Raw genomic sequence first — 16948 nt, 5'->3', positions numbered from 1 at the left:
CTTGTTCCTGTTTAATTCCAGCCTCCATCCAAATGAGAAAGAGAAATAAAATAATAAGGTAGGAGAGGCAGACTAGTAAATGTGATTAAATGAAATTGGTGGTGAGTCTGAAGACAGATAATTTTATCAGAAGCTCCATGGGTGTAGTGGAAAGAATATCAATGTAGGAAAGCCTGGATTGCATTGGCCAGAACTGTGACTTTCTAGCTTTAGGACTTTGTACAGGCACATACATCGCTTAACCTCCTGAATCTGTTTCCCCATCTTTAAAATGGGGATAATGCTACCTTTCCTGATACAGAAGGTTTGGGTAAAGATTGAAAACGTCAAAGTTTATGAAAGAATTGTGGAAATGATAATGTTTCTCTGCAAATGTTGGGTGCTTTTCTGCTTTTGATTTATGTTGGTTCTTGGAGTGGAATTTTAAATGTGCATATATTAGGTTAGAACAAACCGATACCTAATAAATTCTGGAGAATTGAATTCAAACATTATTTTGCTTATTATACTTGGATAAATTTCTGTCTACTTTATTGAGGAGTACTTTGCATACAGTTAAATCCACCCACTTCAGAGTCTTTCATGTTTTGACTCCTTAGGTAAACTGAGTACTTAGATAGATATTTAGGTAAATTGAACAGATCATCTTAGCTAACAGTTGGTATGTAGTAATGTGTATGCCGAGTGGTCTATCAGATCCCCCTGCCTTGATCTGAAAAGTGTTTGCTTCCTGCTCTTGGTGTGTATGTGAGCTGCTTTGGTTTACACTGCTGGGGGGTTTGTAATCTCTCGCTGAACTAGTCTCTCAGCTCCTGGTTGGGGGCGCGGTGCAGAGGAGAGGCTAGGAGGGAGCCCCTGAGTTGAAGGGAGGAGGGAGGAGGACAGGCTGGCGGCGCCCGTCGGTCTCCAAGCTAAAGGTCAGGGGAAGCCTCTGTCATAGGGCTGTAAGTTGGAGGCAGGAGCACTCACAGTCATTTCCTGTGAAAGACTATTTTACATATTCACCCGAAGGTGCAGTAAGTCAGTGGCTCCCTGTGGAAAATGTCCTTGGGCTCTGAAGAGCAGGAGTAAATTCGTCTGAAGTCTCCTCTCCACGACTCTGTTCTAAACCACAGGCTTTGAAAACTGGGCCTCAGTAGCCCAGATGGAGGACCCCCATCCCCTAAGCCCTTAAAGGGCTCGCTTTCTCCTCAGAAGCCCTGTTTTACCCCAGGGTAACCACAGTTAACTTGCCTTCTCTGTTACTTTCTCTGTTACTAGGTGGGTTAGATTCCATTTCTTCTTCTACCCTCTGTAGAACAGTAACACACTGTAATCATGAAAGTTAAAGATGATCGTTTTTAAAAATCCCAGTAATTTAGATCTGTTTAAAGGAGAAAAGAAACGCCCCGTCTCTCATCCTGCAGGTGTAATCACTGTTAACAGTTTGGTTGTGTGGTGTGTCTTACAAAAAATGAGATTGCTTTACATACTGTTAGGGAACCTGCTTTTTCAGTTGTGTACATTATGGATTTCTTTAAACCCTGTTCAGGATGCGTACTTCATCTCATTTAGGAGCTGTATTTATATGCTTTACCACGATTTATTTAACCTATCTTCTAGTGATAATTCAGCTCGTTCCAAATTTTTTTTATCATACATAAGGTTCTTGTAAATATCCTAATATTTTAGCCATGTGCACATGTCCAGTTATTTCCTTAGGTTAAGTTCTGAGAAGCAGAATCTCTGTGTCAAAGGGTATACTGGATTATATTTGAATATCTTATACCTAATCACAGTCTAAAAGAGCTACTAATTTACTGTCCCACAAACAGTGGAAGTGAGCGCCTGTTTCGTCATACAGTTAACACAGAAGGTTTTCAGTGTTTTAAATTTTTGCCAGTCCTTAGAGGTAAAATGTGTCTCATGTTTAATTTGCATTTCTTTGAGTCTAAGCAAGATTGACAGTTTGTTTATTGGCCATATGGGTTTCTTTTGAGAAATGCCTGTGTACTTTCATCCATTGCTGTTAGTATGTTCAACGTTTTCCCAAAGTCAGGATATTAACCCTCGATCACGTACCCCAGCCTTTGATAAACTGTTGATGACATCTTTCTCTTAAGGGTCTTCGGTTTTTGTGTAGTCACATATGTTCATCTTTCCCTGTGTGTGTGTGTAACTTCATTGGTGTCTCAGCCTCGGTTCCCGCAGAAGGAGACTCTTGAGATGAGAATTCGAGCACAAGTAGTTTTTGTAGTGTAAGGAACAAAGGTAGAGGTGGGGAGTGAGACGGAAGGAAAGACTGCCCGTGAAGGACGAACGCCTACTTGCCGGCACTCCGCCCATGGCTGAGGCTGCTCTTGAGAAGTGTTCAGTAGTTTATTCCTGCCTTACGAGAACATCGCACACTAAACCCTGTGAAACAGCTACCAGCATGTGTAGCTGCAGCTCGCAGGCGTCTGCAGGCTTCCTGACGGCTGTCGGCCGGGCTGCGGAGGCTCGGGCCTGAGGGCTGGGACGCCGAGCCTGCCCAGGCCTCCCGCGCTTGCTGCGCTTTGTCCACGGCGTCCCCAGTGTTCAGGTTTTCCTAGGTGCACAGAGAGAGTGCCAGACAGCTGCGGCGGAGGGGGGTCTCACCACCGAAAGAAAGGACCCAGCTTGGGGAGTCTCGCTGTGCCACTTAGCTGTCACTCTGACCGGCCCTATTCAGAGGGAGGGGAATTGGACTCCGCCGCTGGGAGCGGTGTCAGAGGATGGGGGGATTGTGTTGTACAAGTGCCACAGGTTGTTACTTAGCTGCACTTCCTGCCTGCTGGCCCCGACCGAGCAGCTTTTAGGCACCAAGTCGCAGACGGGCAGCTGGGAGTGGACCGGAGCCGGAACGGCGAGGCAGGAGGCTGTGCATGAGACGCTGGCGGCCTCTGTGCAGGGCGGCAGGTTGAGAGGTCCCCGGCCCCACATAGCAGACTCCTCGCTCACATTGCTTTCTAGTTTCTGTTGAAAGCTCTTCGGGTGTTTTCTGTTTTGTTTTGTTTTTTAAATATCTGATGGGAGTAAGAGTCAAACACTTATTTTAGTGGTTAGCCAATTGTGCTAATATTATTTTAAAATAATCTACCCAACAGTTCTCAAACTTTTTAAAAAGTTTCAGGACCCCGTTACGTTCTTAAAAAATTATTACGAACAGCAACAAAGCTCTTGTTTATGTGGTTAATAATTATGGATTTTTACTGCATTCAAAATTATAGCTGAAACATTAAAAATATTAATAGTTCATTTAAAAATCATAAAAGACAGGTTCACATATAACTCTATTTTCCAAATCTAAAAAAACCTAGAAGAGTGACAGTGTTTTATGTATCTGCAAATTGCTTTAATGTCTGACTTGAGAAAACAGCTGGATTGCCCTATCTGCTTCTGCATTCAGACTGTCCCCATATCACCCCTCGTGTAGTCTCAGGAAAACTTCACGGTGCAAATGGGAGAGATAGGGAAAAAAGGCCAATCGTGTTAGAATTAGGAAAGTAGTCGTGCCCTGTGGGCCTGTTGAAGGGGTCTCGGGGAAACTGCCGATCTAGTCATTTTGCCTGATGATGTCAACGCCAGCTTGAGCAGAAGGCGTTTTTACCCTCCAAACCCACCTGGGTTCTGTGCTGAGGGAAGAGGTAGGGGCTGGACCTAGGATGGGGAACACCTGCTTGGGGTGTTGTACTCAAAGTCCCGGAAAGAGGGTGCAGGTTGAGGATGGAGACCCAGCGGCAAGATTGCTAGAAGTAGGAGACCGCGGGGGAGTCTGCTCCAAACTGATGGGCCAGTGCAGGAATGTGGTCTGAGATCCCCTCATACGTTGATTAACCATGTCACCTCCAAAGTGGAACACTTTAAAGGACAGTAAAAATTTAAAATTATTATTAAATAAAAGCTGTATCAGACAATAAAATAATTACATAATTCACACCACATAATAAGCGACCCCAAAATCCCCTGCAGCAGGATAGTTCAGGCGAGTCTGTCTCCGGCGGATGGTGAGCCTCGTTGCGTGAGCACTTCCACTTAATGCCACTGCCCACGTTTCCCACTGTGAGGCCGTCCCCTGCTTGCCCACCTGCAGTCGGAGGTGGCCAGCAGCTGCAGAGTGGAGCCTGCACAGAAGGTGATGAGTGTGAGTGGATAGGAAACCTTTATGAGAGAGCTCTGTAGCCAAAGATGTGTTCCAGAATCTTTTCTTGGAATTGAGTGGAACCTGGTAAGTTCTTTGTTGAGAATTTTGGTGTCCTTTAAATAGCTCTTCCTTGTGGCACTATTGCTTTTGAGCATCAGCGCTAAGGTGTGGAGGGTACAGATGTTAACAAGTGTGCCTTATCCCCCCAGAAGTCTAAATGAGAGGCTCTCTTTCCCCCCAACTGCCTCTCATTTACCCACAATACAGTCACCATCCCGACAGGTGAGCTGGTTGTGCTTAGTAGACCCTGTGGACTGATGAGTGTAAGAGCCAGACTAATAACTGATTTCTGTTTACAGTTGCCCCTTGAACAACGCAGTGGTTGGGGGGTCCCAAGTATAACGTTCGACTCCCCCCAGAACTCAACTACTAATAGCCTGCTGGTGACTGGGAAGCCTTACCAATAACATCGACGTCGATCAACACATATTTTGTATGTTGTATGTGTATATACATTTATTTTATGCCTTCGTGACATACCTAATTTGTCCTTAATTTTTTCGATATTTCTAGGCTATGCAGTTCGGCTGCGAGTTTTTTCAAATTGTCGCAAATCCCCCCAGATTTTTTAATATATTGATTGAAAAAAATACACACATAAGTGGACCCTCACAGTTAAAGCTCGTGTTGTTCAGGGGTCAGTGGTACTCAGCAGTTTTACATCAGTATATGCTGATGTAAGCACTGCACCTGAAAACTCAGGACTCAGCCACGTGACCCTAAGGCTTCTTTTAGTGGCAATAGAGGAGTAAGAGCCTTAGAACTTGACCTGCTCTGACCATTTCTCTTACCTCTCTGGGGAAAAACACCAAATTAGAATTGTTCTAAGTCAGGCTTGTGTGGCTCCTGCAGAAAAGAGCTCTAGGCTGATGCACTTGAATCCTGAATAGCACCTGTTTAACGTGGTAGAGGAACATGGCTTGTGAGGCACGGGGCGTGCTGATCTTTCAGTTCTCTGCACTCTTTCCTGTGTCGTTCTCCCCGCCTCCCCAGTCTGATGTTCTAGTCCCTTGACTTGGGACTAGTTTATCATTTCACTTGCTCGCTACCTACCCCGCACTCTATACCCAATAGTTCAGAAGTTAAAGCACGATTCTTGGCTCAGTTAACTAAAAACTCTCATTACTCAGCCGTCCCTCGTTGGGAGTAAGGAACCCCTGAGGGCCATGGTTTTTTAGGTCTGCAATTCTTTCACTATCCCTAAGGGGGTGTCTTTCAAATTATCTTGAAACTAGTTTTAACTAATTTTCTTTTAAAAATTGTGTCTTTATGTGCATCTGATTTTTTTTCAATATTGGAATGTGAATTTACAGAAGGCCCTGTGGCTTTTTTCTAAAGCAGTTGTGTAAGATAAAACTATAATTGAACGGCTAGCTGGGCAGGATTGAGCTTTCGTGGTGTTTTGATATTTCACCTAATTTGGAAACGTTGTCATATAACCCTAGACAGTGGTACGTATTTTGACCAGCTAATTAAACACTGTTAATCACTATCAGGCCTACAGACCTGTAGTCTGTGTGGGAAATGACTAATCTCTAGAGACTTACCATCTGACATAAGAGAGGTCGTGCACCCACATAGCTGTGGCGGTCTGTAAATCACCCACAGACAAATCTGTTCTCGTGAGAACAGGACTTTGGGGGGCCTTGTGGGAAGGCTTCCTGGGGGACGTGGATCGTGTTGTTTTCGATCCTGAGCTTGAGTTCGTTTCCCTCCCATACGTAGGAAAATGTACCCCCTATTTGGACCCACTCTCTTCCAGAGTAACTGCCTAGACACACAGGATACCACTGATGTGAGTTCTTACCCACGTGGGCACCAGCTTTTCTGGGGAGTACTTTAGGTTGGCCCTTGGCCTAGAAGTTCTTTATGAGGGACAGTAGCCAGAACGGTGTGTGCGACGCAGCCCTGCCTTGTGCTCGTGTGAGGAGGCCTCTCAGAGCTACCAGGAAGGATGCACAGGGGAGTGCCCCAGTTCTTCACAGCGCTGCCCAGGCCGCGTCACTAGCCTGCTGATCGCTTGAGTGAGATCTGCTGATCTTTCACGTTCCTTCTGCCACTCGCTTCTAGGTTACGTGGTTACTGTTTTACGAAGATATGCCCAGGACAACACAGTTTTTGGTTTTGTTTTTATAAAATTCCTCTGGGTGTGTTAAGCAGATCTCACGGAGAAGGCGGCTTTCATTCCCTAGAGCATCTGTCTGTTGAGAGGTGGTTGTGGGAGATGAGGATTCCCTCTGGTAAACTGATAAAATAGATTCATGCTATTTTATCGTATTCTTCTTGAATTTCTCAGGAAAAGGAGAGTAAATTAAGAATGGATTTTGAGTAGTATGCTTTGTGGTAGGGAGCGTAGATGTGATTGTGGATCTCTTCCTGTAAGCATTTTCTGAGTTCTGTGTGTACGGTATTGATTTTACAGTCTTAACAGAGCAAGGCATCACCAGGGTTAATACTCGTTTCTTACTGCAGAGAATTACAGACGGACAAGGAGATAGCTAGATAATACAGATAAATGGTCATCTGAGTCTGGAAGATTGGAAAGGAGAGCTGCTCTCCATTGCCACTTCGCTTCTCCAGAGCTGGCTTCTCAAGCTTTAATGCGCTTAGGCATCATTTGGAGTCTTTGTTAAAATGCAAATTCTGATGCCTTAGGTCTGGGGTGGAGTCTGCATTTCTAACAAACACCCAGGGGATGCTGGTGTTGCTTTATTCAGGGACCACATTTTGAGTAGCAAGGGTCTGTAGAACACTAGAACACGTGCAAATCTAACGTTTTTGGTTTTGTTTTGTTTTGGCCGAGCTGCTGCCTGCCTTTGCCTTTGGGGATCTCAGTTCCCCCGACCAGGGATGGAACCTGGGCCACGGCAATGAAAGCGCCGAATCCTAACCACCAGGGAAGTCCCGCAAACCTAACTTATAATAATGACAGCCGTATATGTTGAATGTTTTTTCTGTACTGGGCACTGAGCAGTGGGACAGAGACCAGAGGGTGGGCGCTGGAGTCTGGCAGTAGGGGTTCGAGCTGAAGCTCTTCTCTTTCCTGTCTGATTTTGGGCACATTTTCTCTAAGGCAGGACTCTCAGCCTTGGCGCTGTTGACCTTTTGGCCAAGAGAATTCTCTATTGCGGGGGCTCTCCAGGGCATCGTAGTATGTTGAGCAGCACCTAGCATGTACCCACAAGGTGCCAGTAGCGCCCCCCGCGCCCTGTCCTGTTGGGACATCCAAAACTGCCTCGGAGGCAGCATCACCCCCCCGCCGTGGGGAACCACTGCTCTAAGGCTGCTGTTGAAATGGGGCAATTGGGGGATTTTGTGACGTGCGTGATGCACTTTACATAAGCAACTAGTTTTGCTTTATCATGTCGCTCCTACAGAGAAGAGGAGGAAAGACACATGGACTAGCCAGTCCACAGTCTCTGCCGCATCCCGTTTCCTGGGGACTATCGTTGGGTACTCCAAGTGCCAGTTCTTTATTTTCATGAAACGTTACTCATTGTACTGCGGGATCATAGCAGGGATTCCTTGGGATGTTCAGGTGGGAAGAACCGAGCTGCTAACCAGCTGGTCCTGAGCCCCTCCCCTTTCTCGGGGCGCGCCGGCACACGCTCCCGGCCTGCTGCTGCAGTCCACACGCTCGCGTGCGGCGTGTTTCTTATCTTTCTGTCTCCGGACCTCTCATCCCTCACTTTTTTCTGGGGTGTGAGACTAGATAACTAAGTCGTCTTTCAGGATTATGCCTAAAAGAACATCTGAGTTAGGGTTTTCTATGTTTGTAAGCAAGGGTCATCTCTCCCAATAACAATTAAAAAATTGATCAGGTAGAAATACCATTTCTTAAAATCGATTATAATTTTTGCCTTGCTTTCAGGATATTCTTTATAAGAAATCGGTGATACCTTTTGAAAACTGAAGTGCAACTTTGGTTTCTAACGGTTGAAATGGAAGCTAAGTCTTTAATAAACTAATACTGAGGATGGGAATGGGGGAGGATGGAGAAAAGCATGATTTTAAGACGAAACACAACGAAGCTTAAACGTTGGCTTGTGCAGTTTTCTTGGAGAAGTCGGTCCAGAGGGCACATTTAGATGCCAGTAGTTAGACTGCTCTAATGACAGTTTTTAAGAGTTGGTTTTATTAATTTCTTTGGATGATACCTTAAATGACTTGTTAATTACTTTTTATACTGTTCAGATTCTATTTAGGACCATATGTGCTAAGCGTTAGTTACACCCGTCAGCAGCTCTGTGCTTCCTGTAGCTCCCCAGAGAGTATCTGGGAGACAGGAGAGCTGCAGCATTTAGCGGCCCTTCCCAGCGCTCACTGCCGGGAGGCCCTCGAAGGTGGGAGGCCTGGACCACGGTGAGTGCCTGCCAGCCGGCGGGCTTCATACGACCCCCGCTCCCACTGTTGATGGGTCCGTAGGGCATCAGAAACCACTACAGAAATAAGAAAATACTGTGTCAAAAGTAGAAGTTACTATCATTTTTCTTAAAATGTTTACTGCGGCTGTATTTATTTTGACCAGAAGGGAAAAAACAGAATTAAGGGCACAGTTCTTTCTTTTTGCCTTGTATAAGAGTTCTGTGTGTTACACTTTTTTTTTTTTCCCTTGGCTGTTCCGCGACCAGGGATTGAACCCCGACCCTCGGCAGTGAAAGCGCGGAGTCCTAACCTCTGGACCGCCAGGGAATTCTTTTGAAAAATGTTTGTGTTGCAGATAAACGTTATGTCCCTGTTTAACAGAATCTGGAAGGCAAAGGCATGGGCTCGTTTTCCCTTCTCAGTCTCAGCTGCCTGCAGAGATTCCAATCACAGTTGGGTTTCACTGTCTCCAAACAGGGATGTGTATTTTTTGTTGTTGTTCCCATCTTTCCCTTAATGCCTTAAATTCAGTCCCCACATCTCCCAATTCAGAAGTTTCCATCCCTTCTAATCACTTAGACTGATTAGAATACTTCAACTGGTATTTAAAATTGGAGTTACGTTTCTTGTTGTGAAACCAGAAGTGTCTTCTGTTACAGGGAGGGGGTTGGAAGGCAGGGGGAGGCATGTGCTGACCTGAGGGGTCCAGCCGGTCACTTTATGGAGGAAGGGGTGGGGTGCTTGGACACACTCCCCCCGGAACAGCCTCACGTAGCTTCTCCCTGACAGTGGCCTTCTGAGAGCCAGGGACTTGTGCCCTCGCCCCCTCCCGTGCCCCCCGCCCCCTGCCATGGGTCTGTCTACTCACCTTCTGGACAAGTAGAGCCCAACTTTTCCAGTGAGAATTGGAAGGAAGAAAAAAAAAGCAAAAGTTTTGCAGGCCCCATATCATAATTTTTGTTTTATTCTGTGATTAAGAAAATGCATAAGACAAAAAGCTACGTGGATTCATCCAATAACAGCCTCTGAATAGCTGAAGCTTTTATTCAGGCAGCGTTGCTTGGTCTTTCCAGTGGGTTCTCAGACCCCTCACGGTAACTTCCAAGCCTCCTGGCTGAGGACGCACAGGTTAGGGATGTGTGCTGTGGAATCTCTTGCAGAGCTTTAGCATTTCCACTACATTGGGTGTTACTTCGCTCATGACTTTCCTTACTATAACCCACCTCCATTCTCCACGTTTTTGAAGCTCATGTTGTGTGCTTGATTCTTGAACTCTCTTTCTCCATACTTTTTTCTGAACTTTCCAGAAGGCTCACAGCCGAACTGAAAGCTGATTACAGACAAGTAGCGATCCTGATTTGGATTTCTAGCTGTGTCACAGGTGACAAGCGTGAAATGTTAAAGCTCGCGTTCTCAGCCTGTCGTCCTACTCCCAGTAACCTGTACAAGGGGGTCCCAAATGCAGACCACCTGCTCAGAGGTCCCCAGAGGAGCTTTTTAAATATGTAGATTCTCGGGTTTAAGCTCAGGAGGCCTGGGCTTAAAGGTCAGGAATCTGTAATTTTTAAAGTTCCATAGATTATTTTGATGATGAAATTTCTGTACAGTCATAAAATCTGCTTGTAGTGGCATGTTGTTAGACCTTTGTTCTTCTTTTATCGTTTTTTCTGTACTAAGGGGCCGGCGGAATTGGGCCTCTGCGAACATGTCCCCGCCAGGGTTGGACTGACTTTACTGTTACTTTTTTCTGGGTCTCTCAGCGTCACCAGGCTGACGGGGAAAACAGCATGGCTGCTGATGCGCTAGTGTTCTGGGTGGCCTAGCTTCTGCTCTTGGCCTTGGTTCCTGTCTGTAAGAAGAGGGGTACACAGTAAACGATAGCCTCTTGCCTTTAAGTCTTAGATGCCGTGAGTTCTTATCTAGTTGGATAAGAGAGAATAGTTTGTCTTTTTATCCGCAGCCTCTGTGTCAGTGTCATCTTCATCTGCTCAGTCCACTTTTCATTTAACTCCAGTCTGGTAATCAGGTATCATAGCTGCATCAGCCATGGCTTGTGGACTTTCTGTTCAAGTACATATGCTGGATGCAGACATATAAGCAGGTCAGCAAACTTCAGATGGCCAAGGATCAGTTCTCATCTCAGGCTGTGAAGCAGCAGCAATCAGAGTTGCATCCTTTCACTTGGAGGGGTTACTGCATGTTTTTAGAGGGAGAGGGTGGGTTAAGAGCGCTCCCTACCTTGCACCTTCTGAGAACTGTGGTCAGATGTCATGCAGAATCGGAAGTCGGGGAGTCGTCTTTTTTTTTTAAACTCGAAGATTGGTGTCTGCATATACGTGTGACTTAATATTAGAGACAGTGTTAATTAAACGAGCTCTCTTCCCATATCTGTCCAGTGTAAAACAGGTTTTTAATAGTTGTTGGGAATACCCATCAATCACAAGGATATATTCAGGGACCATAGTATTTGAGCCAGTGGGAATAATCAGATAACTGGAAACGGAGGTGACAGCTGCCATTTAATGGGAGATTACTGTGGGCCTGTTGTTCTGCAGAGATAGTCATGCCCCCCCCCCCCCCCATATTATCAGTATTTTAGTTCTCAGAACATTCCTGTGAGGTGGGTGCTCTAAGCTGAGTAACTTGCTCGAGGTCACACAGCCAGCAAGTGCTCAGTGAGTGTCTGAACGATTTCTACCTCTTGACCAGTTTGGGCCCTAACCCTCCCCATTGGCCCCTATCCTTTGTCTGTATCTTCTCCCTCCTTTTTTGCCACAGCATGTTTTCCCCCCGAACCTGTTTTCTTCGGGTTCTCTTTTACAAGCTCATTCCCCTAACCTATGTTGCTGTTGTTTCTCCCACTCCAAATTTCAGGTTGAAAGAAAAAAATCTCTGGTGGGTTTGAGGAAAGTATAGGGCCACAGGTAGGTTTTCTCTTTATCTTTTTTCTCCCCCCTCTCCCTTCCTGTTCATCTCCTCTTTCTCTTAGAAGGACTTGAACCCCATCTCTAACCAGTTAGCAGCGGGCATGTTGAAGGCAAGCAGTTCTTGTCTTGTGCGTTAGGGAACCTTGGCATCTAGCATCTCTGTCGGGCATGGGCCGTCCGTGAGTGTGTGGGGAGTGGATCCAGTTCACACCATACGTTAGTTGAAAAGAGCCTTGCCTGCTCTGTAGAAATTATGCTGTGTATCCACTGGGATCTACAAGCCTCTCCAAGCGAAGACCTTTTGTTGTTTGGCCAAAACACACTGCTGTCCTCGAAGCGGCTGTTAATAGTTAGGCTTGAGCGTCTCAAGTGAAGCCGTGTCAGCGAAGCCATCCACGCCGTTACCCGTTACCCTGCGCTGTGGGCAGGTCTGTCTGCATCGGCACCGAGACCGTCGCCCAGACTTGCGTCTTCTCTCTCGGTAGCGGAGCTTTACGCTTACTTGTGTGGACAGATGTGTTAGCTAGCCCTCGGAGGTCTTGCTTGTATTTTTGTTTATTAATATGCTTGACTACAGAGCACTCTGTGAGCCGACACAGTGCTGTGGCTACGCGTGAAAAGCGCTGATCTCACGGGTGAGGGTAGCTTAACGTGTAGAGAGAGAACCTGATTGTGGAATCTAATGTGTGCAGAAGTGAAAACTGAATGACTGGTAACTGGATCCTTTGTCCCCCTCCTGCCCCACCCAGCATGGTTTCTGCTGTAAAGAGAACTGCAATCTATTGGACTCCTTTTAGGGTAAGATTATGGAGAAACAAGGACAAGGAGGAAGAGCCCCAGGCAGAGGGTCAGAAAGGAAGCTTTGGTGCTTAAAATGGTCCTCAAAGATGATGTAGCCGTGAGCAAAACTTTGTCACTAATTTAATGAGTTCTGGTGTGCTGAGAGGCGTTTCTCTTTTTGTAAAGTATCGTTTACGTTTACATGTTCTTATGATGTATCAAGGAGAGGGTTTGAGAAGTGAGGGGTTTATTGCTTCTTCACAGTTAAGCGGGCATAGACTGGTTTCAGCATCCTTTTTTACCATATACTTGACCTAGGGCTTGTTGGAGGCCTGCATCAGAGGCCTGTCTGAAAAATACCTGTGTTTTGTGGAGAGAATCCACACACCAAACAAAAAGGAAGGAGAGGCGACCTTTCCCCCTTTGGGGACACACTGTAAACGTGGGGATGCCCCGCCATCTACTCACCTTCTGGTGTATTATTTCACAGCGCTGGTCCCAAAGGCGATAACATCTATGAATGGAGATCAACCATCCTAGGGCCTCCAGGGTCCGTGTATGAGGGTGGTGTATTCTTCCTTGATATCACTTTCACACCAGAATATCCCTTCAAGCCTCCAAAGGTAAGAAACTCCCTGATTTATGCTAAAATTTACATACTCCCATGAAAGGTTATTCAGGCTTTTAAAATTGAGTTGTTAATCGCAAAGAAATAGATTTCTGTTATATCTTGACAAATCCCTAAGTACACTTGAACATACACAAAACACTTCTTTGGGTTGACTTTGCCTCTTTTGGCAAAGACCATTTCTAAGAGTACGTGCTTTGTTTTGATGGGGCTTAAAATCCTGCTAATATTTATAGTAACACAGTCAGCAGCCTATAAATAATCCTCTATTTCCCACTCAACAGAAAAAGTTTCTGAACAGATAAAAATGGTGTCAGAATATCCACGCACTAAAGCAGTTAGAGAATCTCCTACCAGACAAGCCTTGGATTCCGCTCCTTGTCATCTTCTGGTCTTGTTCAGATCCTGCCCCAAGCTTGCGCTTTCTCGTCTAGGATGGGCAGGGGTAGCTCAGTCACTGTCTCCTGTAACACTCAACACTGTGATTCTCATTCGCCCAGTCGGAAGGAAAACCTCTTCTCGGGGATGGGGTGGACTGCTAGGGAAAGAGGTACAATTGCAGCCCAAGAGGTGACCGCAAGTCTGTCACTTCAAAAAAAAAAAAAAAAGTGGTAAAGTGATAGGGTTTTTTCACTTTTGAATGAGTCAGTGTATTTCACAAATAAAAAGTAGGAGACCAGACAAAGTAACCCAGGTTCGTGGGGCTGTTGATTCGTCTGCTGCTGTGGTCCTTACCCACTTGTAGCTCCTTACCTGTGGAGATTCTGTTTAAGTGAATTCTCTGATTTAGGTAGGCACGATTATCTTGCAAGATCTGATATATAAAGGTCAGAAAAAGCAGAAACAAACCTCATCTTCCAATATATTTTTCAGCCTTTTAGGTGTGTGATCATTGTTTGCTAAGCACTTTGTCTTTATGTACCCACTGTGTTTGTTTGAATTAGATTCTAAAGCTTGCTTTGAGGCCATGTAGTACTACCAGCTAACACAAGAGGTCAGCAAACAATTAGCTGTTCAAACTTGGAAACGTTTGGAAAATACTTAATACATTAAAACTGCTAAAGATGAATTCAAGAACTATACAGGGAACTATATCCGATCTCCTGGGATAAACCATAATGGAAAAGACTATTAAAAAAAGAACGTGGGGCTTCCCTGGTGGCGCCAGTGGTTGAGAGTCCGCCCGCCGATGCAGAGGGCACGGGTTCATGCCCCGGTCCGGGAAGATCCCACATGCCGCGGAGCAGCTGGGCCCGTGAGCCACGGCCGCTGAGCCTGCGCGTCCGGAGCCTGTGCTCCGCAACCGGAGAGGCCACAACAGTGAGAGGCCCGCGTACCGCAAAAAAAAAAAACAACATGTATAACTGAGTCACTTTGCTGTGCAGAGATTAGCACAGCATTGTAAATCAGCTATACTTCAATTTAAAAAAAAATACTGAGGTTACCTTGCTTTTTGTTGATGGATATTACTTTTTAAATGAAATTGAAAATCCCTGAGATTGTATCAGCGAACACTTTCTAATCTCAATTTCATGAAATAGTCTCTTACCCTATCTCTTATCAGCAGCCTTAGTTAAACTGTTTTAAAAACAGTTCACTTTTTAAAAAGACCAAATGTCTCTTTCTTTAAAAGTTTTAATTAGGACCATTTAATTGAAGAGGCAATTTAGTAAAAAGTTTGTTTGCTGTTCAGATTTCATTTAACACTGTCTTGTTTTTTAGGTTACATTTCGGACAAGAATCTATCACTGTAATATTAACAGTCAAGGAGTTATTTGCTTGGACATATTGAAAGATAACTGGAGTCCAGCACTAACCATTTCTAAAGTCCTTCTTTCTATCTGCTCACTTCTTACAGACTGTAATCCTGGTAAGGTTAATAATTCTTTACCTTGTTTTATTCCTCCTCACCTGGAAAATGGTTATTTTCCACGTAAACTAAGATTTTCTAAAGATAAAGTTCAGATTTTATTTTTGAATGGGCTTTCAAGGGACAAAAACTCATTGCTTTTCAAAGCAAGTTCTTATCAAGAGTTCAATCTACTAGGTGAAAAATGCAGCGGACTTCACCATTACTTGACGTGTTCTAGCAACAAGGTGTTATAAACTGAAGACTTAAAAAGATTGCCTTAGGTTTTTGCATCTTCATTCTCTGCCCTTTACTTTTTTTCCCTTTTTGCGTGTTTCCCATGCAGAAACGGCACGCACACTTGGGAATGTTGTCACCCACCCTCTGCCTGCGGGTCTGCTCAGCACCTGCCCACAACTGCTTACTGATGTGGCGTTGTTTCTCTGCTGCACACTTAGTGATTACCAGACTGTGGTTTCGTCTGGGCCTTAATTTCCTCTTATTAAAGACTTTTTTTCTAGATAAAGAAATATAAATTTAATTACTAAAGATTTTATTTAGGTTTCAGAGGAACACTGTACTTAATCGGAAGTACAGGTTCTGACCTGGCAGCTTTGGGTCTTTGCGGGTCAACAGAGTAGAGAGGTAAATAGCGTTCGCCTGCAGTAGCCCTGAGGCCTTCACAGCGCTCAGTGTCACAGGTGGTGCCATCGAGCAGGTGGTCCTGTGGGCACAGCTGGGTGTTGTTCACTGCAGCCTAGGGCCTTGCGCGTCCCGTGCCCCGACGCGCAGGAGCAACACCCTTCCCGTGGGGGTGGTGGTCGGGGGAGAGACGGAATGAACTAAGGAGACGGGGCCAGACCACTCTGTCTGGATCAGGATCCCCCTGCATCCATGCTGTTTTTTAAAGGCCAGGAGGAAAAGTATCCCAAATGGTGGAGTGGTTTGATCACAGCTCCTCTGTCCATTTCCTTGCAAGCTGTCACTAGCTTATTTGCTGAAACTTAACAATGTTCCTTTCCCTTCTTCGAAGTAACGTACATTCTTTTCTTCCAGCCGACCCCTTGGTGGGAAGTATTGCCACTCAGTATATGACCAACAGAGCAGAACATGACAGAATGGCCAGACAGTGGACCAAGAGATACGCTACATAAACTGGGTTGTCACAATTCTCTACATTCTTTGTCTGTCACAGAGAGAGCTGCTTATGATTTTGAAGGGGTGGGGGAGGGTGGGCGTTGGTGAAGAGTAGGGTATTTCTATAACAGATATTATTCAGTCTTATTTCCTAAGATTTTGTTGTAACTTAAGGTATCTTGCTACAGTAGACAGAATTGGTAATAGCAACTTTTAAAACCGTCATTAGTTCTGCAGTATGAGCTGAAATGCAGTACAGAGAAGAATAGACGTTTGGGTTCAGTTGCTTGTAGTCTGTAAATCTGAAACAGCTTAATTTGTACAGGTTACACACCTGGCCATTTATGTAAAGTCCTTCCAAGACTACAGTCTTTTGTTTTAAAAAATTGGAATTTGTTTTCCCTTCTTGGAGGGGAACAGTGATATTTAACAGCTTTTAGAGACTGTCATCTCATATATACAATGGAACATGGCTATAAGACACCATATAGGAAATATGAGTAGTTATGTACTTTATTTTATATGCCAGTCTACTTTCTTGTGAAAAGACAGAGGTTGAATCAGGACTTGTGAAAACCTGTAGTAAAATACCTTAAGCTGTTAACTGTAAGGCGTGGAATAGGAGTTGCTCAGTGGATTGGTTCTATGTTGTGGACTGCCTAAGTCTGCATTTGTTACTGTGCTAATAAACAATATTAAAACCACTGCCTAACGCTGCTGTATTCATTTACTTCCTTTTGCCTTTTTTGTAGTTTCTTTCTTCTTGATAGATCTTTGCTACTCAAACAGCCTAGAAGGTAATGCAGACTGTGCGCGCTGGTGTTGTCTACCCAGCACGTGTGTTAGGATTGGTACGTTACTTGGATTTATCCAACAGCCTTGCAAGATAGGTGCCTTAGGGAAGGTTAGATAATCTAACTCATGATCTTCCAAAGGCAGAGTTCCGCTGTATCTTCGTCAAAGCATTTTCCAACTTGGAAGCGCTGTGGTGGTAAGTGCGTGCGTGAAAAGTGGGCTCTCATGGAGAAACACCCCCGCCACAGTGGAGGGAGCCTGGCGGG

General features: G+C 45.0%; 1 protein-coding gene across 3 annotated transcripts in view; it reads left to right on the top strand.

Moving 5' to 3' along the window:
* Nucleotides 1-16592, top strand: part of UBE2E1 (ubiquitin conjugating enzyme E2 E1) — a 76200-nt gene extending 59608 nt beyond the window's left edge. For all 3 annotated transcript variants that reach the window (XM_049710143.1, XM_004271912.3, XM_049710142.1), the window contains 3 exons: nt 12764-12896; nt 14624-14771; nt 15807-16592. In XM_049710143.1, the coding sequence (XP_049566100.1) occupies nt 12764-12896; nt 14624-14771; nt 15807-15904 (379 nt within the window). In that variant the 3' untranslated portion in view covers nt 15905-16592. The remainder of the gene's footprint in view (nt 1-12763; nt 12897-14623; nt 14772-15806) is intronic.
* Nucleotides 16593-16948: the final 356 nt, after the last annotated feature.

The sequence above is a fragment of the Orcinus orca genome, chromosome 5 (assembly GCF_937001465.1).
Source record: "Orcinus orca chromosome 5, mOrcOrc1.1, whole genome shotgun sequence".
Taxonomy (NCBI): domain Eukaryota; kingdom Metazoa; phylum Chordata; class Mammalia; order Artiodactyla; family Delphinidae; genus Orcinus; species Orcinus orca.
The sequence above is the reverse complement of the archived record's forward strand: the minus strand, read 5'-3'. Positions and strand labels throughout refer to the sequence as shown.